This window comes from Nomascus leucogenys, chromosome 6, assembly GCF_006542625.1.
Source record: "Nomascus leucogenys isolate Asia chromosome 6, Asia_NLE_v1, whole genome shotgun sequence".
In the NCBI taxonomy this organism is placed as follows: Eukaryota; Metazoa; Chordata; class Mammalia; order Primates; family Hylobatidae; genus Nomascus; species Nomascus leucogenys.
Window position 1 is genome coordinate 79750606 of NC_044386.1, and position 26598 is coordinate 79777203.

The 26598-nt window shown below is 40.2% G+C and overlaps 1 protein-coding gene across 2 annotated transcripts in view; it reads right to left on the reverse strand.

Annotated features, from left to right (window-relative positions):
- Window positions 1-26598, reverse strand: part of RORA (RAR related orphan receptor A) — a 739200-nt gene that overhangs the window by 25641 nt on the left and 686961 nt on the right. For both annotated transcript variants that reach the window (XM_030814505.1, XM_030814506.1), the window contains 2 exons: window positions 17435-17520; window positions 712-853 (listed from right to left, as the gene is read on the reverse strand). In XM_030814505.1, the coding sequence (XP_030670365.1) occupies window positions 712-853; window positions 17435-17520 (228 nt within the window). The remainder of the gene's footprint in view (window positions 1-711; window positions 854-17434; window positions 17521-26598) is intronic.

Sequence of the window (26598 nt, forward strand, 5' to 3'; positions counted from 1 at the left end):
CCTTAAAATGGACCCGCTGTGCTTTCTGCCCAGTTTCCACGTATAAGCATAACTGTCTTGAAATCTGGTGTTGATTATTCAGTGCACTTAAGACAGTTTTCCAGGAAGATCTTGAAATGTTTTGTACTTGAATGGTAGACAGTCTCTATTCCTTAAAGTAGCTTCATTTAATGAAAAGAACACTTGTCATTGAGCCATGCTTTGCACTATTTTCACACATTCTGTATGTACAAATATTTGGCTTTGGCATGTGATTCAAAATATCCAGTTAGCATAAAAGCAGCTTCATCCCAACCTCCAATAGACTTACTAGTGTAAAGCAAGTAACAGTTGTGGTTCATGTTTCCTGCGGGGGAAAATGCCTAGAGGAGGCATCTTTATTAAGGCCTTCAGATAACACTTACTGTCAATCAATCGACCTACCTATAATGGCTGAAATATCAAAAATCTGAAGGTGTTCTGACCACAAGACACTTCTCCTCCACACCACCCCCACCCGTCAGCCAGCCGGCTGACTCTGAGGACGAGGAGGAGGAGGAAGCAGCTGCTGTGAGTTCCATGTAGCTGCCAGAGGAGCATGGGGGGCGGGGCATTAAGGTGGAATAATGAGGAGGGGGCAGGCGGGGCAGATATTGGCAGATCTGAGTCCAGGTTTCAGAAGGCACTTTCACAACCCCGTGCAACTGTACAACTCAAGCTGTGAGAGCTCACCATCTCGAGACATCCCTACGGCAAGGCATTTCTGTAATCGACAGTGTTGGCAGCGGTTTCTACTGGTTCGATCAATCAAACAGTTCTTCTGACGAGGACAGGAGTAGGTGGCATTGCTTTGCTGACTTCTCCTGAAAAATCCCTGTGATACAGTTATAAAATATAAAACAGGTTAGTGTCAGAATGAGTGGTATGATACTAAAGGCAGGATGCTAAGCACTGAGTGGCATTAATATTTAATGGAGAATTAAACTTGTAGCAGAATCATGCAGGAGACCATTAATGAAATTAAAGTCACTTCTTTTTCCTTGAGTAAAATTGATCCCCAGGGCCTAATCCTCCATCCCTTATACCTGCAAAACTTTCTTCAACTTCAACAGACAGTTGCCCATGTAAAAGGCACAGGACCAGGTCCTTGTTCTTGGCTTCTGATGATCAAAAGCAATGTGCCTGATGGAATGATACAACGGGACTTACCTTTAGCCTTTATCTCCAAGAGATTTTTTTGTACAATAAATACAAAACACTTCCCTGGAATATCCAAGTTAAGGAAAATGCAGCCATACCATAACCTAGGGCACTGTGAACCTGGTGAACCATGGTAATTTTCACTAGCCGACTTCAACACATGGCCCTTTAGGCGTTTCTCACTCCCGAAGTCCGAATCTACTATCGCAAGCATTAGATAACACTTGGATTATTTCAGCAGATCAATCAGATTGGGAATATTCCCTTATCCCTGACAGTTTAGAAATACATGTTCAGAACCATGGCCTTTAAAGATTGAACAAATCCAGTCCGATGCTCATCAAGTTCCTCTGGTGTCAAGTGCTATTTGGGAAATGAGAGGGGATACAAAGATCTATAAGGAGCTACTGACCTCAATAACTTTATTTTTGTTTGTTTTTGCTAACTTCCTGAGCTGTATTCTTAGCTGATTAATTTTCAATGTTTATTCTTAGAGTGTCAAGTTTTCCTTTTAGTGATGTTTTAACAGCAACCCAAAAGCTTTACTATGTAGTATTTTCATTCTCATTCAGTGAAAAACATGTTCTCCTTTTCAATAGATTTCTTCTTAATCCAGATATGATTTAGAGGCATATTTCTTAATTTCCAAACACATGGGGGCTTTTTTTCGGGGGAGGGGGCAGCATCTTGCTCTGTCACCCAGGCCAGACTCCTGGGCTCAAGCCATCCTCCTGCCTCAGCCTCCTGAGTAACTGGGACTATAGGTGCACACCACCATGCCTGGCTAATTATATATACATAAATATATATATATATATATATATAATTTTTTTTGTCGAGATGGGGGTCTCACTGTGTTGTCCAGGCCTGTCTTGAACTCCTGGCCTTAAGTGATTCTCCCACCTTGGAGTCCCAAAGTGTTGGGATTACAGGCATGAGCCACCTTATTATCTTTTTATTGCTGATTTATCTTTCAGTGGTTTTGCAAGCTAGAGATGTATGCAGAAAAAAAATAAGGTAAGTAGAGTCATTTCCATGAAGCAAAGCCATGAAGGGTACAAAAGAGAATTATTACCTTCAAAGCTTTAGTTGTGAATATAGATGACCCCAATGAGGGCGACACTAGTGGGGAGAGGTAAAATCCCAAAGAATTAACAGAGTGGTAGGTAAACTGATAAGGGTGCTCTCTCACCAAATGATTTTTCTGGAGGTCAATTTGGCAGTTGTATCAAAAATTTTTAAAAAGCCTACCCACTGAGCTAGCCTTTTAAGGAATATATGTTAAAGAAATATTAAGAATGGTTATATTAAGAACACAAGGGTGTTCTTCACAGTACTATCTATAATATACAGAATGTAGAAAGATCCTAACTGTCCAACATTACTGAATTAAAAGAGTCATATTGTATACTCATACAATGGAATTCACCCATTACAAATGGTATTTCAGAAATATAATTACTGATATAAAAGGTGATAAAAATATACCATTGAATGTTTAAAAAAGGAACTAAAGAGCTAAACATAGTATAATCCAAGTTTTGGGGAAAAAAAGGACACCCATATATTTACTATAAAAGAAGATTTGGAAAATTATGCCCCAAATTGTTGGCAGTAGTTGATGGGGCCAATCAGATTTTAATTTTCTTTTTGTTTATCTGTGCTTTTTTTTTTTTTTTTTTTCCTACAATAGGCAGATGGGAAGGTATGTGGGCAGCTTGAGAAGAAGTGCACCTGCCTTCCTTTGTAATGGCTGGGGGCCTTTGTCGACCAAGTTGATGTATATGACCTCAGTTTCCAGTTCTTTGGAAAATCCAACCTGGGATGGGACAGGGCAGGACCCTGACTTCTCACTCCTCTTGCTTTCAGCCAAGCTGCTTGCTAACCTTGACATGGGCAAGGCTGGGGGCCTCATGTCTCAGACTGTCTCTCTGTTGTACTTTAACTCTACCCTCGATCAAGTGCCGCCTCTTCTGTAAAGCAATCTCTCTCTTCTGAAAAATATCTAAAGCTATGTTTTTTATTTTATTTTATTGTTTGTGTGTGTGTGTTTCCCCTGTGAAAAGGAAGTGAGAAGAAGTAAAGCTTTCTTTGGGGAATTCAAGAAAATATAAATGGTCACAGAGGCAGATAATCCTTAGAGATACCAAGAGGTCAGCTCTCTAGGTATTCATTTTCCTCTGAGACACATAATCTCTGTCCAAGCTGAAAGGTGTTTATCTCTTCCTTGAGACTCTCCCACCGTTCATACCCTTCTGTAAAGGCATCACTGTGGATGCTTAAAATCAGGAATGTATTTGCTTTTCCTTTAGCTGAAATTGAGTTTTGTTTGCTTCACATTAAGCCTGTTACAGTTTCTTGTATGATCACCGAATATCAGGAATGTCTGATCTCTTTTTTTTTTTTCTTTAAGTGGAGCTAGTACTTGAGGGCTGCCATGCTATTTCCTAGATATCTCTTCTGAAAACCAAATCCCAGCATCTGTCACCTTTCTTTCTAGGCTCTTTTCCACCTTGCATATTTCTTCTCAGAGTCCTCCCCAACTTCTTCACTACTTCTTTTTTTTCTTTTTTAAAACTGAGGCAGGGTTTTGCTATGTTGCCCAGGCTGGTCTCGAACTCCTGAGCTCAAGTGGTCCTCCCACCTTGGCCCCCCAAGTAGCTGGGATTCCAAGTGCGAGCCCATGTATCTGGCATTATCTCTTCATTTCTTTCAAAAGTCTGAAATCCCTAACTAGACACAGCTCTTGAATAATGGTTGGGTCATTAGTGAAAAGGATGCCACTTTTTAGTTTGCACACACACACATTAAGTTAACTTCCACCCACCATTAATAAAGTCCAAGACTGTTAACATAGAAGCCATATATTAATTATCAGTTAGCTCTGCTTTAAGGGCATGAGGATGATGATGACAGATTATCAGTCTTATTGAGTACTTGTATTAACCATATCTTTTTATTCTGTATTTTGGATGCAGACATCTTAGGGCTTTGCAGACACTGGAGGGACTGCCCTTGCAGGGCTGGATAACTCCTACATACAGCAAACAACCTGCTGTCAGCCACCTCTCAGACAAAACCAAGCAGGGTAGAGCCCACACCCAGGACACTTTCATCAGGCCCTTACGCTTCTCGCCATGATTTCCCTGCGCTGGTCACCCTAGGGCTAGGTACCAGACAATTAGGGACAGCCCCTACCTCCTAGCGCTGTCTGTAATGATTCAGACTAGCCACTTATCCTAATCCTGCTCATCCTGCTGCGCCTTCTTTCCTGTGGAAAACACCGTGGAGGCTCTTGGCAGTGTTTCCCCACATCCCTCTCCCCTTCACTGACCCTGGTGCTTCCCTGTGTGTCCCCTGTATGGCGTGGCATGGGCCCTGTCTCTAGGGATTTGTGAGTCCAGCACTCCCTCCTTAATCGCCGTTTTGCTTTCCTTGTTTCAGTTACTTTTGTCAACTGCAGTAAAAGAATATTAAGGTATTTTGAGAGAGAAAAAGAAGGGAAGCAAAGAGAGAGAGAAAGACCACATTCACATAACTTTTATTACAGTATATTTTAATAATTGTTCTATATTATTATTGTTGTTAATCTCTCATTGTGCCTAATTTATAAGTTCAACTTTATCACAGGTCTGGATGTATGGGAGAAAACAGTATCTAAGCACATGGCATTCCCATGAGGCTACGGGGGGACTACTGTGTAACAAACTTCTTCCTGCATGGCAGTCATTTCCAGATCTGTGTGTCATATGGTACCTGATTAAAACAAATCCCAAATACCATTAAAACAGCATTGACTTCGTACTAGGCACTCTATGCTTTATGCGGATTGTGACATTTACTTCTGACAAGGGCACTATTGGGCAAATCCTATCATTTCCCTGGTTTTAAGGCTGAAAAAACGGAGGCTTAGAGAGGTGTAGTGACTTGCTCAGAGTCCCAGCTCTAGCATGGGGTAAAGCCAGGATATGACTTCACATAGTTTAACCCAGAACTTACACCGTCATCTTGTTTTGTTTTTCTGCTTCTCTTGTGTGTCAAAAGAATTCCTCCTTAGTTGTTCTCATAAAAAGAATTCCTCCTTAGTTGTTCTCATACAGGGCAACCATTAAATTAGGCAGTGTAAAAAACAAGTTACGCAGAATAAAGTAGCAAGAGCAGTCTACTGTGAAATTAGTGTTTTCCCTCACTTTAGCACCTTTAGCTGACCCAGCTTCCTACCACCCAGACATTTTACAAAATCTCTCTCTGCAGTTGCCTCCTGATCTGGATTAAGAGTCACATAAGAAAATCAGTCTCATGAGTCCATCATTTTTCCTCATTTCTGACCAGAAGTATTCTGCCCCATTTGCTTCACCTTATTTCTAAATCACTCTAGCTCATTTAAACAAACAAACTTACTGCAAGGGTACAGAATAACTATCATTAAAGATGTCTGCGTAATTATGCCATAAGTTGCAAGGCAAACTCATGAAGCATTCCGTATGTTCTTTGAGCAGTGGCACTGTGGCTCGAACCAATGTCCAGCTTCCACACTATCTGCTTGGAAGAGGATTACCCTTATTTGGAAGTCACAGTTTTGAGGATTTGGGGAAAGCAGGCACGCAAGCAGACACACCTTATTCTTTACAGCATCATTTATACCTCAACTAAGTCAGCTGAGCAAATGCCTGCTGAAAAGTTCTGGGAGTGGCATAGCTAAGAACCAGAAAGGCGATCTTTTGGATTAAGTCAACAGAGTCATACCCACAAGGAGAACTATCAAATATCAGATGCGAGAGGTGAAGTGGGGTTATAAGGTGAGAGCTGAGAAGGGAGAAACGGTAAGTAAACCTCCATGACTCAGACGAATACTGAACTTTGCATTTCAGGAAGAATGAGGGTTTGGGTTGCTTCTTTTTCTTTTTAAAAACCTCTTCTTTTCAGTATTCCTTGGGGGGTGGGGTTCTCAGAGGATTAAGGGTTTGGAAAATTAAACAGATAAAATACTAAGAGTTAAATAACACATAAGAGGAAGAAGGATTAGAAAGAGGAAGAAGAAGAAAAGTAGAAAGTGTGGTAGGTACCGTCCTACCTCAAGGTAGAAGTAGTGTGTTTCTAAGTACAGAGATAGATTTTGTCTGATTGGGGAGAAATCCTGCAAAACGATTAAGAAGTGAGTGAGCTGAGAGATGAATTCCAGGGATTGGAGGTCATACAGAGAGCAGGGGAAGCACAAAGCTAGGGCAAGGAGTTTTGGGTGGAACTGAGGAGGCATAAAAAAAAAAAGTGCTGAAGTTGTGAGCTGGGAAAGGTATCAAGTACATAATTAGGCAATTTTGTTATTTCTAAAAGATGAGCTAACAAATTACTTGGCCGTCATAAAAGTTCACTTTTTATGGATGTTAAAATACATGGAGATGTTCATTTACAAACATGGTGGGCTTGAGCCAGAGAGCCACCATGATACATTTCAGGTAGTGTTATGTTTAGTGTGACTGTGGCGCACTACCACCACCTAGTGGCAGCAGATTACCATGCAGCTATTGCAAGTAGAAAATTAGAATAAAACAAACAGGCCTTCGGCGCTGAAAGACTTTGAGAGATTATCAGGTACAGCAGTTCATATACAGGTGATGCATCAGAAACACCCACAGAGCTTTTAAAAGATACACCTTAGATAAACCAGAACTTTTGGCGATGTGGTCCAGGCATACATAGTAGTTTGAACAATAAGAAACTGTGATTTTTATAGGTCAAAAAAGAAAAAAAATTGTCATTTTTTTTTTTTTTTTTGAGACGGAGTCTTGCTCCGTCACCAGGCTGGAGTGCAGTGGCATGACCTCGGGTCACTGCAACCTCTGCCTCCCGGGTTCAAGTGATTCTCCTGCCTCAGCCTCCCAAGTAGCTGGGACTACAGGCACGCGCCACCATGCCGAGCTAATTTTTGTATTTTTAGTAGAGACAGGGTTTCACCATGTTGGCTAGGATGGTCTAGATCTCTTGACCCCGTGATTCGCCTGCCTCAGACTCCCAGAGTGCTGGGATTTACAGGCGTGAGCCACCGCTCCTGGCCAAAATTGTCATTTTTATAGTAAATATTTTTTAAAAGCTCCCCGAAGACTTTGACTGCCTCTTGTTAAGAACCAGAGATTGATTCTAGTTTTCTGATTTGCCAAAAACAAAAATGAAGCTTAGAATGTTAAATGACTTGTCCAAGGTCCCATGGCTGGGACTCAATCTCTTGTCCTGATTTTAAGTCCAGTGTCCTCTCACTTACGTGTATCTTCTTCATTGTGGGACAAACAAAAAAATGTCACACATTCTTGATTTCCTGACACACAGTCCCTGCATATCTACCTTTTGTTTCAATTCCTACTGTCTCAAAGACATCTCTCCAGTGTTTCCTCCCTTATTTCACCTAGCTTTTCAAAACGCCTTGCGCTGACTTTTATTTCTGATATGTGTCTTACCTTCTCTGGAAATTCTATTCCCTAATACTTTTTCTTTAAAAAAAATATGACTGCACACTATGAATTTTTCACTGACCCCATTAGATGGGAGCTTGGCAAACTGGGACAGAGGCCACGGTGTTCAGGAGAAGGCTCATACCAGGTTGCAAGAGCTGAGTGCTAAAATTTCAGGAATTTTGTTGTTAAGGCTAGTTATTAAATCTGTTATTACACATTGACGCATTCCTGACATTAAAAATTAACTACTTTTTAATGATTATTTTACTATTATCAATGTTCTTCAGGTTATCTACATCAATTATCCTTATATCTGAAGGTGGAAATACTATACCATGCTGTGCTGCTGTGCATCCCTTCCCTACTCTGCATTCTGTGAAAGAGCGGGTCGGGTGGCTTGAAAATGGCCATTAGTGGGATTATTTACACCACAGAAATTGGCAAATGTTACAGATCAGGGTTTGATTTATTATTTTGCTTTATTGTCTAGATTTAAAAAGTGATGGCCCAATGCAGTGGCTCATGCCTATAATCCCAATACTTTGAGAGGCTGAGGCAGGAGGATCACTTGAGGCCAAGTGTTTGAGACCAGCCTGGGCAACATAGACCCTGTCTCTACAGGAAATAAAACAATTAGCCAGGTGTAGTGGCATGTGCTTGTAGTCCCAGCTACTTGGAAAGGTGAGGTGGGAAGATTGTTGGAGCCCAGGAGTTTGAGGGTGCAGTGAGCTGATTGTACCACTGCATTCCAGCCTGGGCAACAGAGTGAGACCCTGTGTCTTTAAAAAAAAAAAAAAAAAAAAAAAAAAAAAAAAAAAAAAAAAAAAAAAAGACCAGGTGTGTTGGCTCACACCTGTAATCCCAGCACTTTGGGAGGCCGAGGTGGGCAGATCATGAGGTCAGGAGTTCGAGACCAGCCTGACCAACATGGTGAAACCCTGTCTCTACTAAAAACACAAAAATTAGCCAGGCTTGGTGGCAGGTGCCTGTAATCCCAGCTACTCAGGAGGCTGAGGCAGGAGAATTGCTTGAACCCAGGAGACAGAGGTTGCAGTGAGCTGAGATCGCACCACTGCACTCCAGCCTAGGCAACAGGGCGAGACTCTGTCTCAAAAAAAATAAAAAAACAAAAACAAAAAAAAAAAACTGATGAAAATTATAATAATGCAGATTAAACTTAACAGTACATCAAATCCAGTGATCCCATTGTGAATAACATAAAAAGTGGAAGAAATGTTCTTCTAGTATTTAAAAACTATTAACTGAGTCAGCAAGGAAGTTGTTCATGTCATCGTCGGCGAATAGAATGAAGTTCCAAAATGTCTTTGTTGTTTCACTCTCTTCTTATTCATTAATGTAAACAAAATATCAACCAACATTCATGTTGGAACTAGTCTTTCCTCAATTGTAACCATGGGGATAGATGTAGGAGTTCAGCAAAAATCATGAGAGCATTCAGTGAGAATCATTTGTCTATATGAAACTTAAAGAATATTGTATATTTTATTGTTTGAAAATTATGTAAAATTATATCAATGAGATAGATACCAAAGTTATCTACGTACAGATAAACACTTTTTGCTTTCCAGAGAGCCATTTGTTCACAGCTTACCAGCATGTGGCTGGCCTGAGCCTCATCCTTGCTGTGTTACCAGCTCTCCATCACTTTGTTTCAATGCATCCCCCTGACTTTGGATAGGCATTCACCCAAAGTTGTGGTTTGGCCTTCTAGAGCCCCCATTGACTTTCTGAAACAGAATATATATATTTAGAGACAGGGTCTCTGTCACTCAGGCTGGAGTGCAGTGGCGCGATCATGGCTCACTGCAGCCTCGACTTCCTGGATTCAAGTGATACTCCCACTTCAGGCTTCTCAGTAGCTGGGACCACAGGTGTATGTCATCATGCCTGGCTAATTTTCAAATTTTTTGTAGAGGAGACAGGGTCTCGCTTTGTTGCCCAGACTGGTCTTGAACTCTTGGCTTTAAGTGATCCTTCTACCTAGGCCTCCCACAGTGCCGGGATTACAGGCATGAGCCATTGCACCTGACCTAGAAGAGAATATATCTTGACCCACAGCCTGTTTCCCAGCTGTCTTCTCCAGTGTTTTCTTGCTCAGTGACAGGCATCATCTTTCTTTCAGTTACTCAAGGCAGAAAGATGGGCTTCACTTAATCTCTGCCTCCTCCCCACCCATATCCAAGCATCACCAAGTTAGGCTGCTTCTTGGCACCTTCCTATTTCTCAGATCCATCTACTCGTCTCCATCTTTACTGCAGTTTTCTTAAGTTTCCATGTCTTTCACTTCTTGAGTTTGTTATTATTATACAACCTCCCAATTGGCACCCCTGCTTCCATTCTCATTCTCTCCAATCCATTTCACACAGTTACTAAAGATATCTTTCTAAAACATCAAACTGGTCAAGTAACTTCTCTGCTTATAAGCCCTTAATGGCTCCCTGCTGATGACCAGGCAATGACCACATGTCTGGGCAGCTCTTCTCAAAGTCATACAAGGACCAAGCCTAAACTGCTATGTTCACAGTTCCCCAAAGAAACTCTCTCCTTCCCTTCAGGAATCACTGAGAAGACATTCAGTTGCTCTGGGAAACTTCTCTGACCTTGGTCCTCTCAAAGCTGGTTGAGGGGCCTGTCCCATGTGTACCTTTAAGAGTCCTGTATTTGTCCCCCTCCTGGCCCTTGTTGTATTATTAATGTCTACCTTTTCAAGGGCCTGACTGCCTTGTTTCTTTGTTTCCAGTAGCTAACCCAATACTTAGAGAAGTCAACAAATACTTGCTGAATGAACAACCAGAGGAAGAAATGGTGGCAGTGATAAAAACAGTGGTGACGATATGCTGAGCAGCTACTCCCTACTAGGCACCATGTTGGACACTTTGCCATCATTATTTGCAATCCACAACAACCTACAATTGGCAAAGTAGGGATATGTATATCTGCTTTACAAATGAGAAAGTTAAAGTTAAGAGAGGTTAAGCCGTGTGCCCAAAGTCACAGAGCAGGTAAGGGGAGGGCCCAGGATTTGAATTCCTGAATCCTAGGTGTATCTTATTCCAAAGGCCATAGACTTCTTAATACACCACCTAAAAAGCACCAAGACAAACATGTAGGGCCGACTGAATAACAACAACAACAAAAGATGAACAAACAACAAAACAAACACGCAAAAAAACACGTTTCATTTCTGTAGTCCGAGTTCCCTACAATGGTTCAGATGAGGGAGATGGCATTTTATAGGGTATCAAATACCAGGTTTCCATACAGGTAGGAAAGCACTCATTTGTCAGATATATTTTAAAAGCCTGGAAATATGCCTGGCACTTCCTACTGGAGTTTTTAATAGTTTTGCCTAAGTTCATGGGCTGGCTGGACGCTGCACTGTGGGTGTGGCTGGGAAGGTGAACGGGGGTCTGATTCTGAGTTGTCCCCTCCTGCGTGGGGCTCCTTCTCAGTGAAACACAGGCTGAAATGCTGATCTGATGTTTGGTCTTTTGACAATTTTCACTTAATGAATTGATTCCTACAGTTCATTAACATACCCACTTCCACTTCTGTATACACATATGTCTTAATTAGCTGCTCATTGGCTGTTTAATTACAAGAAAACAGCTGACAGCTGCCTTGCTGAATTCTAATGGCAGACGCTTTGGAACGGCTACACGCTTGCTTTTGACAACGAAGATTTATTCATAACTCTGTGATTTATTGTGAATGCTCATATGCCTGCCCAAATTATTGTATTTTCCAGTACAACTAAAAATTTGGAATTTGGGGGACTGCTGAAGTGGGTGTATGTCTACCTTTCATTTTATGTCTGAGACTAAGAAAAGCGGAGAATCTTCTATGTAAAAGCATGTACTGTGTTGCAATTTTATTTATCTTGGCAACTTTCTGTTGAGAATGCTCAGAAGCATGGGGTGAGAAGGAAGAAATATCTTTGGATCAGTGCGGGCCAAAAGTTAACTATCTGGCTAGAGGGGGAAAAAGAGGATAACTTCATTTTATTGAGGGGGTAAACATAAAGAGCATGCATGGATTAAAATCAAGCAGATGAAATTATAAAATTAAAGTTGGGTGCGGGGCAGAAATAAGAGTCCTCAAAGAAGCATATGAGGAAAAAAAGTTGTTCTTTTGAAAGAGCAGGCAGCCTCATTCATGAAAGTTAGCTGGTCCAGCCCTATACTCATACATCTGGCAGCAGTAAATCATAGAAATTGAGATTTCCTGAGCTACGTTTTTGTTCAATAGTGACTGGCCTCCCTGTAGAATTGTAGGCGCAAGTGGTCTCTGATTAAAGCTGCCCACGTGTCATATTTGGTAAGTGTCGATATCTGCTTTTGACCGTGCTTTGCCATACTCAGATCAATCCAAGTGAAGACATTCAGCAATGGTTATTCCCAAGCACACATGAGGGACCTGCCCCAAGCCAGGTGCTGTGTCCCGGCATTTTCTGTGCGCTGAGGAAGGGCAGCAGTTACTGAGATGTGATTAAGATCTAAACAAACAAATAAAAAATGTGAATCATCTTGATGCAAATTGGGTTTTAACACAGCCCTACCACTTGCGCATTTCATCACAGGACTGGAAGATTTAGCTAAACAAAAATTTTCGCTTACCGCCTGTGTATAACAGAACCAAAACTCAGGCATCGTAAGGATGTAATAACAGCTTGTCCTCCCCCAAGTGGAATTTTCATTTTAAATGTCCAGCTCTAATACTGGGGCCATGTATTAAAAAGCATTAAAATAAAAATGTTGAGCATGAATGGATCAATGGTGAAAAGTGGACAGAGTTAGTTCACGACTAGCGACATTTCACAACTGAGATAAAAATATTAGAATCCTCTAAAAGACAATTTGGGCCTAAAAGGAACATTCATAAAAGCTTCTTTTTACCTAAACATAAAAAGCTCCAGAAATGGCTTTAACTACTTCAGTGGGGGAAGGTATCACTTATACACTCTAGATATTTTTGAAAAGGCTTTTTTATTGTTTAAGAAGATACATTTGTTAACGCAGAGACATTATCTCAAATTATCTTTAGTGGGTAGAAGAGGAAGCTTTGAATAAGACATCATCTTAAATGTATTGATTGATGAGTGTATATTGGACAAATGAATGCCACTTTCTTCTTAGTCTTATCAAGAGGAAAAGGTTTTAAATGTAATCAGAAACCAATTCACTAACCCCAATACTGGATCATGCATTATCATTAAAAAAACTTGCAGTTAAAATTGTATAGCCAAAATATCTAAAACGATATGGGTTAAAAAATGTATGTGTATGTGTGTCTTGAGATCACATGTTCATCCTCATCATCTGAGCAGCCACTGTATCTCATGATGAAATTAGGAACAGAAGTTGAATGGCAAACAAGATGATTTCTCAAAAGCAAACTTAACCAATGATTATTTTCCTCCTAACACTTCATATTTTTATTCACTTTGGAGATTGAACTTTAACATCTACAGCCTCTAGTGTTACCATGGCCTTTTCCTCTGCTGGCATGGGGCACGACCTGCCCCTCCTCCCTGGCAGGCCTGCCCCAGCTCACGTTATGCCCCCTCATCATGCTCACCCAAGGCTGAAACTAAATTCTTTTCCAAGAGCTCAGAAATGTCTGTATGAACAGAACTAAAAACTTTGCAGGCCTGGCTTCTGACATATGTTCTTCCGAAATGCAATATTCAGGCTGAAGCAGTGCCAATACATTGTTCCCTGATTCTTTCAAGAGAACAAGTAAAATACATTTATAATAAAAACCTTGGCATAATGGAGTCTTTAAAATTTTGAGGATGGTGTGCCTGTCTACCCTTATCTATCTTCCACTAGCCACAGAAAGTGACTCTTTGCTTCAGTCAAACTGAGTTATGTGCTGTCCCCTAAATACAACCAAGACTGCCCTATTTCTGGGCTTTTGCCTCTGCCATTCCTTGTTCTCCTTCTTCCTCAGCACAGAATGCCCTCCCAGCCACCTTGACTGGGAAAATCCTTCCTCAGCTCCAGCCCACGGTTGGTTCCTCCTCAGTGAAACCTTGCTAGGCCAACTGTCCTCTAGACCACCTAGGTATGCTGTCTAGTGGAGATGTGCTTCTTTTTTCTTTTTTTGAGACAGGGGTCTTGCTCTGTTGCCAGGCTGGAATGCAGTGGCGCCATCATAGCTCACCAGGAGCCTTGAACTCCTGGGCTCAAGCAATCCTCCTGCTTCAGCCTTCCGAGTAGTTGGGACTTCAGGCAAACACCACCATGCCTGGCCAGTATTTTTTAATTTTTTTGTAGAGACGGAGTCTTGCTGTGTTGCTCAGGCTGGTCTTGAACTCTTGTGCTCACATCTTCCTCTCACCTCAGCCTCCCAAACTGCTGGGACTATAGGTGTGAGCCACTGTGCCCAGCCTATATGTGCTTCTTATGTATATCATAGATTGTGGCCTTACTCTATATTAGTTCTTGCATTGCTATTTAGCTTTCCCTACACAGGCCTCATCTCTACAACTAGACCATAAACTGCTTGAGGGAAAGATGTGGTCTTCTGTGTCTTTGGATCCCTTACAGTGCTTACATAGTGCTTGGTCCCAAGGGAGTGCTCATAGTATTCTTTTCTATTGGCGGATTCTACATAACACATTGCAAATGGTCACAACAATCAAGACTATATCCATAGATGTCCCAGAAATAATATCTGACTATACAGAGCAGCATTACCAAGCCACCAAGAAGTCTGCCTAGTAATGACAATGATAACAACAGCTAACACTTAGTGCTTGTGATGCATCTGGCATTCTTCCAGGTACTTTCCTTAAATGCATGTGACAACCCTATGAAGTTATTACAATTACAGTCCTCATTTTACAGATGGGGGAACTGAGGCACAGAGCAGTGGTATAGGTGCTCAAGCTGGTAAACAGCAGAGCTGGGATTTCAACTCAGGCAGTGTGGTTCCAGAGTCAGAGCAGAAGCATGGCACCTGCTGTCTCTCTACAGACAGCAAAGGGGTTGGGGAGAGGATGAGCTAGGAATGGCCAGAAATGACAGGAAGTGCTACTAAAGCTTCTACCATTTTTGCTGTTCATGTGCAATGCTTAGCAACTATGTGCCAAAATAATTACTTCAGCAATTAAACAGGTCCTCTAGTTTCTTATGGTGTCAGCTTGTTAATTTAAAAATGCAATTTAAAATACATTCATAAAATGATTAGCTCAGAAGATGACTGATCACCTTTTTTCTCTCATTAGATATGTATTTGATATGTCTAATGTGAAATTTTTCTTATGTTTAATTACACTATCACAGCAAAGTTATTTACAATTGATCATGATAGAACCACCTTTACCTGGTTAGAACATGATAAATAATTAACATAAAATGGCAAAAATAGAAGTCTTTTGACTTCTATTTTTCTAACTAGGAATAAAAGTGTTAGTTATAGCAGAGAGAAATTATAATGGAAAACAAAGAAAGAGTATATGTATCAAATATAAGCATATAACATTGTTCAAGTCCCTGGCTAGGCATAGGCCCAGTCTGTTAATAAAATTATGTTTTATTTATTTTGTGGTTTTCATTGGATAAAGTCAACAGAGAAGGGGAACAGAGCCACAGATAACTGAAAACCACTTTGGCACTGAGGAGGTATGCAGACAAGATCTGGAAGGGAATCTAGAAAAATTACAACTTTGGAATAATAGATACCTTTTGTTTTCTTATTGCTTTTATTTTTGTCATGATAAATATTAAGAGTAAAAAGAAAATTCACATTGTTTGTGCCGTGGTACTCAGTCAACTTAGGTTTTACTCAATAGCATGTTGTTAATTAATCTTCCAAATTGTTGGGGTATTTCACAGGAAGTAGCCCCTACCCCCACCTTGTCCTTTCCCCAGACTCCATTCCTAGATAATCACTTCTGTCAATTCCTAGATAATCACTTGCCTTACTGACAGATTCAGAGGAAGCCATCAGTTTTTTGGGCAGAATGAAGGGACAAATAGTGAACTGGCGTCCGGGATGCTGCCTAGAACCCTGTCCATTTAAGAAGACACCCAGGTGATACGCAATGCACAAAAAGCACTGGAACTCCCAGCAGGCAAGCACTGCAGTCTATAAACCCTCTATTGAGAAAGGCCATGGCATGTCTACCAGGGACACAGATTTGGGAGGCAGAACACAAGACAGGGTGAGGGTGAAAGGCAATGGCTACCTGGCCACGTCAGCCAAACCAGCTCCAAAAATCAATGCGATGACAGTGGCCACAGGCAGATCACTTTCACCTTATAACCTGGGATGGCATAGACCAGACAGATTATTTCATTTTGTTTTGTTTTTCATTATTTTTATTTACTTTTTTGGAGAGAAGGTCTCACTCCATTGCCCAGGCTGGAGTCCAGTGGTGTGATCATAGCTCACTGTAACCTTGAACTCCTGGACTCAAGTGATAAACCTGCATCAGTCTTCCCTGAGTAGCTGGGACTACAGGTACACACCACTATACCCGGCCTCTCATTTTGCTTAATTTATTTAATTAGTCAACTAATTTTGAGGGAGGGCAGATTTTGGAAGTAAAGGGCATAGATGGTTCTGTAGTATGCAGAAATCTCAAGCTTTGCTAAGATGGGATCAACATGAAGCATCTGTACATGTACAAATTAGCAAATGTTACCATGACTAACAGTAAAATGAAGAATTAAGGAAATTATGAGGTTAATTTCCTTGAAGTCTCTCAGTAGTCATTTGTGTCTGTAGGTGATTTTGTATTTTACAACATTGTATTTTCTAATTTCACGAAAGGAAAGGTAACCAAATTCGTGGATTTTATTTTTTGCCTCAGCCTCAAAAAGCCTTAGGGCTGATTCAGGCCTGGTTGTAGCAATCGGCTGTCTCAGAGGCCTCCTGCATGTTTAAATAGCTTCTCTCCTGTTTATTTTGCACTGTTTTATCCTGTAAGGTGTCTCGAGGCCCTTCCAATATAAGCATGAGGATTTAAATCTTAATAAATTGAGATTTGAATAATAGAGGTAATCTGGGCTTGGGGGGTCTTGAATTATTGGGATAAACATCTCTATTTCCCATCTGCACATTATGCATGTGCTGTATACATTGCCCCATGATCAAGGTCAGAAATAATAAAATAGTCATAGCAGAAATAATACTGATAATATTTAGAGTTAAATAGCACTTTTCCATTTGTAAGGACTTTTTTATGTACAGATTCTCCTTCTATTCTTGGAATAGACCTAAACAGGAAGATCAGGTGTCATACCTGCTTTAAAAATGAAGCAACTGAGTGACAAAGAGATTAAGACACATTCAAAACAATATGGACAAGTGGAGGCAGTAGGACTGGAACTCAGGTCTTCCTGATAGCTTTCCCACAATTTTGCCAGATGTGTTAACATACGTGTGCTAAAAATAAGACTCAATGACATTCCAATTAAACTTACTGGAGATATCTTTTTACAAGCTTATGACAAGGACATTGTAGAAGTCTGGAGTTAGCTCTTTTTTAAAAAAGATTGCCACAGAGATTGCTCATGAGTTCAACTCTGGGGTTGAAAGTGATAAACAAGCAATGCTCAAATACCTTTTTGTAGTCTCCTATTATTTTGAAAGAAGGAGTAAAAATATATATAACTTCCTCAATTGTAATTTAACACCAAAATATTTCTTCTATCCTGTCATTTCTTATCATTCAAAATTCTAAGGAGTTGAATTTTAAGACATAAGTGGAGACATAAAAATCACGAAGATACATTCTAACATTAATAGAAACAACAACAATTAAAAAGGCTTACCTTGCAGCCTTCACATGTAATGACACCATAATGGATTCCTGATGATTTGTCTCCACAGATCTTGCATGGAATAATTTCAATTTGAGCTGCAACAGAAGCACGCAACCAGTTAATTACATTTTCTTTTAAACACCTTATAAAAGCGTTCCCTGATCAGCATTTGTATAGTGAAAACTAATAACCTGCTAAACATTATACTGCATTAACTATTCATTGCTGAACTGTGAGGGTCCCCCTAGAGCCCTGGACTAAATTATGGCTGCTTGTTATATAATAGCTTTCGGGTTATTAAAATGGGTCATTTGAGAAGGTGTTTAAGAACCCACAAGAAGACTGGAATCAGCATTTCAAAGCTTTCAAGAACTGGAGAGTTCCGCAGTTTAGGCCTCAGAGCAAAGCAGATACTGAAATGTTTCCTCCAATCTCATTTTCTATCATTATTTTTAAAAGATCATAAATCTGTCTTGGCTGAGCATTATAGCTTGACTGCTAGAGAAAAATACGCTCTAAAAAGTCAGGTCTAGTTAGGAAAATGATTCAATTCAAAATATTAATAAGTTACATATGATGGTAAGAATTCCTTATCTTTTTAAAAATTAACGCAGTTGCCATGTGTTAAAAATTAGTCCATTTGTGTACAATCAGAACCTTTCAACCATAGAGTTAATATCCTGTTTGAATTTAATAATGATGAACCCTGACAAATAGGATGTGTTGCTTCTGAGTTCTTTACATTGGAAATTTAATTCCTGGTACAGAGGGCATGTGTTTCTACCCAACTGATTACTTAAAGATGCCTCATGCTGGAAGACCCGCAAATAACATGTATCACACCAAAGTTCTCAAATAAGGCAAAGCACATTTCTAAGCAAATACATATATATCTCGAAGTTAAAAAGAGCATAATTAAGGATAAAAAATAAGGAATAATTAGGCAAAAGAAAATCCTTAGATCAATTAATTATTAAATAGAATTTATATGTGAAATAAAGACCAATGTTGAGCTGTATAGACAGGATGGGAACAGTCACCAAGTTTACCTGGAATGTGTCATTACGCTAAATTCATTTTCCATGGTTTTCGCTACTGGGTATCATATTAGATTACCTACTGAGTTACACACACAAACACAACTGCAAGTGCCCAAGTCTATTTCATTTCTGTATAGCCCTTACCTAGCCCCAGACCTTACACAGAGTAATTTCTTTGTCCAAAGAATATGTCACATAGTGTAAGTACCACACATAGACACACAGCCCACTCTTTCTTCTAATGTAATCCCATATCCTGGGATGATTTCACAACCACTTACTTTGGATTTAAGGTGATGTTGCATTCAATATTTAGAGCACACATGAAACTATCGGATTTAACCTCATTATAAACCATGTGTACTGCTAACTCCCTTTCTCAGGGCCTAATACAAGTTAGATGGTGACTTTTAGGGAGTTAGATGGTGACTTTTAGGGAGTGCAAGCTATTCTAAAAGCTATCCATCATTTTTTTAGTGCTTGCACACTGAGTTTCTTTGCTGTCCAAATTTAGAGATTGTTCCAAATCTCACATCCAGTGTATCTTCTATACTCTGGAGGCTTTCTAATACCTCAATAATGGTGACTTTGGACACTAATAGGTATAGTTTGAGTTAAGCAACTTAAGCAAGTTAATATGTTTAAGGTTGCATTCAACGAAAGTTGTCATTTGCAAGTCTGCTTCATGTTAACACTTGGCTTGATTTCTTCAAGAAAAATTCTTTATGAAATATGAAGTCTAATAATGTCTCATACTGCACAGTCCTTCCAACATGTTTGTTTAATATAGTCAAGGCAAAGGTTTGTGCCACAGATCTGCAACTCTAGAGAAAGCGAGTTACGCCTAACATTTTTCAGAGACGTGCAAAAGCCAAGTGGAAGTAGAGAAATGCTGAAAGGTGCTATCAGCTGAGAGTTATTGCCTGCTTTTCCCTATATGAATTGAGTAGGCTAGAATGAGAACCAGCCTCCCTACCCTGATTCCTAGGAATATAATAATTAGGCAACATAAAGTCCTTGAACCACCTATTAAACAGAATTTATACATGAAATGAAGAAGACCTACTTGGAGCTGCTTCTGTCCATGTCTCACCTCAACGTGTAATGACAGAAATTAGGGATGAACAGACCTCTTTAGGTCCTAGCATTTAAGTCAGCATCAAAACTACCTGACGCTAAACTTGGGCCTTTCAAGAGTTATCTTCATTCCATCTTAACAATGAGGGAGATCAAGCCTGTCTATTTAGTCCTTTACAAGAATTTATGAAGGCCCTGGGCAGGACCTATTGAGAACACTGAGTAGAACTGCATCTGGACAAACTGAAAATGATATGCAGTATTCCTGTCCAGTTGGCCTGGACTCACAGTGGATTACTAATTAGAAGTGAAGTAACGATGTTTAAGGCTGTGACCAAGATGCCTGCCTGGCATGGAGGTCTGCTCATGATGGGGGTGGCCTTGGGAGTACCATACTGGCCCCAGCACTTCCACCCTTGGAATGGCTCATGTCCTGGTAGGGGTGAGGGTAGGGGTGCGGGTGGGGAGCAGTTGTAGTACAGACCCCAGAGTTTGGTGCCACTGTGACACAGGACTGATGGCCTGAGTCAGGCTTCAGCTCGCAGGGGTTTTCAGATCTGGAGGATATTTGAGCGGAGACACTCACGAGATCTGTGGAGGCCAAGACGCTTAGGATAAATGGACTCAGTGTAGATTCACTTGTATTTCCAAACAGGGGGGCCATTCACTTAGATCTTTGTCCCCATGGTGTCTGTGCTTAGTTCCAGTGGGCTAAAGAATCAGATTTAATTGAAACAGGCTTCACCGGGAATCTCACGGTAAGGTGGTAGAAGGGTTTCTGGATAGCAAGTTGAGGTATTCTGATTGGCTAAACTATTCTCCTAGGCTCCCTCCTGTTTGGTTCTCTTATCTCAGATGACAATTTCAGTTGCAAAGGCACTTTAGGAAATGGCTAAAATCCTCCTACTCCAAAAGCAAACCCTCTGAATGTGATCTGATCACACGTGTTGATATTCCCAGAAAGTGAGCATTTGCAGATTAGAGCAGGGCACTTGCTCAGCCCTTCATTTAACCCAGCGATGCACAAAAGCCCTCCCCATCCCTCATTTTACTCAATTTCCAGAATTTAAATGAATCCATGAGAAAAAACCGCAGTCAATGCCTTGCAAATTTTTCAAAAGGAGGCAGTTTAGTTTTGTGAATTTGAGTTTTCAGTCCAACAAGGAGGAGGAAGACAAAAATCCCTTTGCCCTTTGCCTTTCATCATGTAGGCTTTTCAGTTTCCCACCAGGTAGTGTGGTTATCTTCTCAAAACAATCTCCTTTTAACACAAATTATGAATCTTGGCCCATATATATATACTGCACACATTAACTCAGCCAGCATTTCAAAGGATGAGTTCTGTCAGACAGCACTACTGTCAACGTTCACAAGTATATTGATTAAATTAGCCCACATACATATTCATCCCAGCAAAGAAGTTTATTGTGTAATGGAATATCTGGAGCAAGAGGCGCACATATAATCATGAATTGGCTTCACAATGAACAATCTTGCTATGAAAAATTCTAATTTGCCCACATTTTCAGCTCTATTGCCTAAATAATTTGCTCTCTCATGCACCCTATGTAATTCAAGCAGGCTCTCCACACCTGCAGAGGCAAATGCAGTTTCAAGGAGCTGACAACAAGTGGCAGCGGGCATCAGGAAATCCTGAATGCAAGGGTGCTAATTAACCAAGTGGTCCTTGGGGCTAGGCTGTCATTTAGCACTGCACTTCTAGAAGAAGTTTGCTTTGAATTTTTAATTAGGAAAAGGGAAAAGAACTTGAGCACTAGCATTCTTAAGATGACATTTATTCCTCAGGACCTATCTTAGGAGATATCATTGTCCAGAGAACAATGCTCATTCTCCCAAAGAATTAAAAAAAATTGTATGACAGGCACCCAGTACTTCATTCTGTGGGTGAGTAGTGATCTCTCAATAATAATCTAATTTATAATATCTACATGTATTTGTGCTAATAATGTGTCATGCATTATATCTCACTCACTTCTCCAATACCCTATGTGGTAGGCATCACTACTTAATTGTTACTGTCATCATTGTCATCGTCATCATTGCACTCTTGTTAAGCAATCACTAACCGGGGCTCAAAAGACATCCCCTAAGTAGTTTGTTTAAACTTAACACAGTACTCAGGAATTGATGTCAACATCTCTTGCTGGGAGTTATCCGCTTAGTTTATAACTAAAAATAACCATCAACCTTCTAGGCCATTGATCTCAGTTTCACAAAATTCTGGTTAGAATTTTAACCCTAAAATGACCAATGCCAACGTTTGACAGTTCTTAAGGCCGGGCAGATTACTTAACCTCTCTGAGCCTCAAGTTTCATACTTGAAGATTCAAGGATGTGATACATAAATCACGTACCATATATATGATATCTGTATAAGCATTTTATATATGTATTCTCTATATATGCCCATCACATAGTTTGTAGAAATAGTTGGCACTCAATAAATAGTAGTTATTATTATTGTTGTTGTTGATAAGAAATCCTGCCTTATAGTGAAATGAAATTCTTTCCTCCAGACTTTAAGCTCTTTCCGAGGTGGGGATAGAGAAAAGCTGCTTATCCTCCAAATAATAGGACAGGCAGTTCCTACCAGCTACCACAGCAATCCTTCACAACATTGCTGCTTAACCGTTTGCCACAACACAGTGGTATGTTGCAATAAGTTGCAGGAGTGTCACAGGGAATTGGTTACTAATAAAAGTTTTACAAAATTAAAGTTTTTTGTTGGTTCACATAAAAACTAAACTAATATAGACCCAAGGTTACCCCAATAATATCGTTCATGCTAGCTCAATTGCACAACCAAATATTTTCTTGAATCGGACTGAATGGGGCGGGGTTACTGCTGGCTTGCCAGGAAACGGCCAATGGCCGAACCTTGGGTACACCTATGAGAACATGTCTGTCATGCTTATGAATGTCAACCAATTTTGTGTGTCTTGCAAAAATGGTCAAAAACTAGTGCTTTAAAAAGCCTATCTTTTACACAGATCTGTTGATGGTGTTCTTTTCTGGAGTGCAGACAATATGGAGGACTTTTCACTTGCTATGTTACATATTTCTCTAATGTTTGAATTTTTTACAACCAGCATGTATTACTTTTCTAAGCAGAAAAACCAATAAAGATTAAAAAGAAAAACCCTAAGGCATTTGATTTTATTTTCAGTAAAATGGCTTGAGTCCTTTATGGATTAGTCACTTTATTTATCCCCTGTTTAAAACTGCCAGGGTATTAAAGGCTTCTGCAGCTGCCTGAATGGCGGCCTGGCTTGCGTGTCAAGGTTAGCCGGGGGAGAGCTGCAGAGTCTTCACCTTATTCCCTGGAGGGACTTCAGGAGCGCCAGGCTTCTAGAATTTTGTGGCCCCCTTGTTTCAGGGCTTCTAAAGACGGTCATGCAGGTTGTGCTCTGCCCAGTGCGGCCTAGCTGAGGGGTCAAAAGTAGAGGCTGAAACGCCCCTGGCTGTGAGCCTTGCTGCAGAGCGACTGCAACAGCCTGGAGGGAGGAAACCTTTCTTCAATCTGTCTGCCCAGACAAGCTCCCTTTTTTCAAACCCTCCTTCCAGGGGTAGTGCCCCTTCTTTATAGTGCTAGGAGTGGACAGTTCAGCGAGCAACATGCTTTCTCTCCACTGCCATGGGAGGCCCCAGGACACCATAAGGGTTTGCAGAGAGCTCTCATTACATCTCCAGGTGGAAGGGGAACAGACCATCGACCTGGACCTGTGGCTTGGAATAGAGTATGGGTGTGTTCCATAGCACAGGCATGTTCAATGGCCATCAGGGATGAGGAGAGCCGAGTTATAGCTGCATCCTATGCAAACTAACGATGAACTTGTTTGGCCACCTGGTCCGGTAAGTATATTTGAAATATAACACTAATATGTTTCCCTAGTATATTATTTTCTTCTCTTGATTTTGGATTCTTTCACGACAGTATTTCGTCCTTGCTGAACATCACCAAAACAATTAGATCTCCAATTAGAAAGCTCTACTCCTTCGGTAAGCAGTCTCGCAGTCATTTTTGGCAACAATAGTAATGCCTGAGTTTTTGCAGAATTCTATATAGTTTTCAAAGTTTTTATCCTTGTTAGCTTGCTTTGATTTTGGTGCTTTCAACATCCCTAAAGGAGGCAGACAGGTATTATCATCCCCATTTTACAGATACGGAAAATGAGCCTCAAGAGGGTTAAATGGCTTCTTCTCTATGTCCAGATTTCCCAGGGTTTTGATGTAGAAATAGCCACAAAAAAGATAGACTTGGTGTCTCTTTCCTATTCAGGATTATTTGATGTGTTTAGATTTATGCCATCACTGATCTGGGGCTCTTAGGAGGACATGACACCAAAAAGAAAGCACTGGGAGTGAATTCAGCTAAGAGGTGAAGTTGGCCCTTCCAGGTCTCCCTCTGAGACTGAACTCCCTGGGTGGCCTCAAGCAAGTCACTTACTTACACCTCCACTTCCTCCATCCATAAAATGGGAATAATTCTTACCTCCCAGGCAGGTGGTGGTAAATGAATGCTCACAAAACTCTTTGAAGATGAAAAACCTATATAAATGAGAAGCTTCAGGAAGCTTGCCATATCATTCTTGGCAAAGATTGCGACGCTGTGTCCTATTACCCATATCCAGCTATGCCACAAGGAGAATAAAAATTACACAGTACCATAATTCTCATCTGCTAGCTAGACTTACTTAAATTTTTTTTAATCATTGGTTTCCAAGATGCTTTCCCGAGGGACTGATGGGTCCAGATGTTACTATCTTATTCACAACTTAGAAGAAAAAGAGCACTTATATGGAGAAGTCGCCTCTCTATGCAAAGTCCTTGACCTAGCTTTATCTAGGGCTTGTACAGTCTTGCCGGGGCATCATGGAAATGGCACGATTCCCACTTGTTAACATAATAAACATATATGTCACCCTCTGACATCCCAGGCTTATTAAGTTGACATCTGACTCAAATGACTCTATCAAATTATAGCCATTAAAAAAAATGTTCTGCACCTTACTAAATAAGCCACTTCTCAAAAACTTCAAGTGGATTGTAATTTCTCCGGAAAACTTAATGGCTTTAAAAAAACCATTTTTCAATAAAAAGTGTTAAGTATACCTACCAAATGCACACACACACACACACCTCAAACCATCAAGAGATCAAACATTTGTGAACTAAATTTAAAATAAGACAAAATTGAAGTTTTGGAACTTTGACGATTTTTCTTCAGTCTTTTAAAGACTTAGGTGTGTAAGAGTTAAAATACTGGGCCAGAATGCCCCCCATCTGAATTCAGAGAAAGCTGAGCTGTGTGTGCAGGAAATCTCTGAAGAATAAGGAAGCCAGGCACATCTTCTCATATGGCTTTCTGTGAATATGCAGGTGGTTCTGACAATGGGAACTGAATATTAATCCTTTGTAATATGTTTCCATCCCTACTAGATTAAGCTTTCTAGAGAAACTGACTCACATTCCCTGATGCATATGTATCTCTGCTAAAAGCCAAATCCAAATGAGCACTTTTATCCCTAGACAGGGAAATTCTGTCAAATCAGAGAGGAAACAGATTTTTCATATAGAAGAACAGTGGGTGGCTTTGATTTTTAGATCCAGTTCTCTCTAGAATTCTCCTATCACATAGTAATGCACAAACTGTTTAACTTTAAGGCAACTGACTCTTTACCTTTTTTGGTATCTACCTGGTAACTAATTTAAACCTTGAGTGAAAGACCTGAGCAGCAAGAGAATAAGCTTCCTAATACTTCATCCTACTCATCTAGTGGGTCATATACTAAGTAAGTTCTCACCCAATAAATGATGCCACCATGATCAGCAACACAATCCTTTTTTTTCTTTTTGTTTTTCCTCTCTTTTGCCTTTGTAAACAACAGAACGTATTTGTTGTTAAGGATTTGTGGGGTTATGTGATATCAAGGGCTAAGATAAAGGTAACTGGCTATTTAACCAATGGTTCTCAGTTGGCATAAGGTCCCTCTAAGATTCTAGAATTAACTACATTTTAAAATATAAAGTCCTTGAAGATTTTCTAGGACCCTGGGATCAGTAACATTTAACAAAAGTCCTCTTTCTCTAGAATCTCTCGGGGTCGGTTAAATGTCATTTCTTATCAGCAGGAAAGAGAACCCATTTATTTTGCTAAGTGATTAGACAGTGCTCAAGGGAAATTCCTAATAACGTTGTTTCCAACAATGGTGTCCCTTACATAATTCTGGATAATACTAGACAAAAAAAGTCATCTGACTCATAGAACTGCATACATCTTTTCTTGCGATCAACCTCACTCTAGATACCAATTCCTTTTTTTCTCCTTAACAGGAACAATTACGCTACATTTAGGTGAAATCTTCCTTACAGCTGAGAGCACTGGGGTCAACTCTGCTTTCATTGCTCAAGGTCTGTTTTTCACAACAGAAAAGAACATCTTTAAAACCAAACCAAATCTGGTGATCTAGTTTCTGCTCAACCAAAAACATCAGAATTACACTTACTGCGTTTTATGAAACAATCTTACTTTACCCAATTACCCCCAACATTCTCACACCTAAGCCTATGAGAAAACCACTCCACTTTCCAGCTGTCTTAACTTCACACCAAATTTCACATAACCCCACAAATTCTTAACAACCATTGATTACTAATTCCACCTGCACAATTTCCATGACCCCCCCCATAACTGTGCAGTCACAAAACCCAGCTGCATGAAGTAAGATGTGCAGAAATGGGTCAAAATAACAATCCAGATTAAGTCATAAAAGCTTACCAGGCAAAGGAACCCATCATTTCTTTCCATGAGCTCTGATGGCATTCTGAAGATCTGCTACTGCTCATTGCATAGATGTCACTCAAGAAATATTCCCCAACTAAATAAACTGGATTCATGGTAAAAGATTAGAAATAACTTATTAACCACTTTAACATTGTAAGATCTTGAAGAATTAGTGACCAACTCCTAGAAATTCAACTAGTTCCTTCACCTCCAATTTCCAGGACATGGTCATTAACATCTAAACAAAAAAT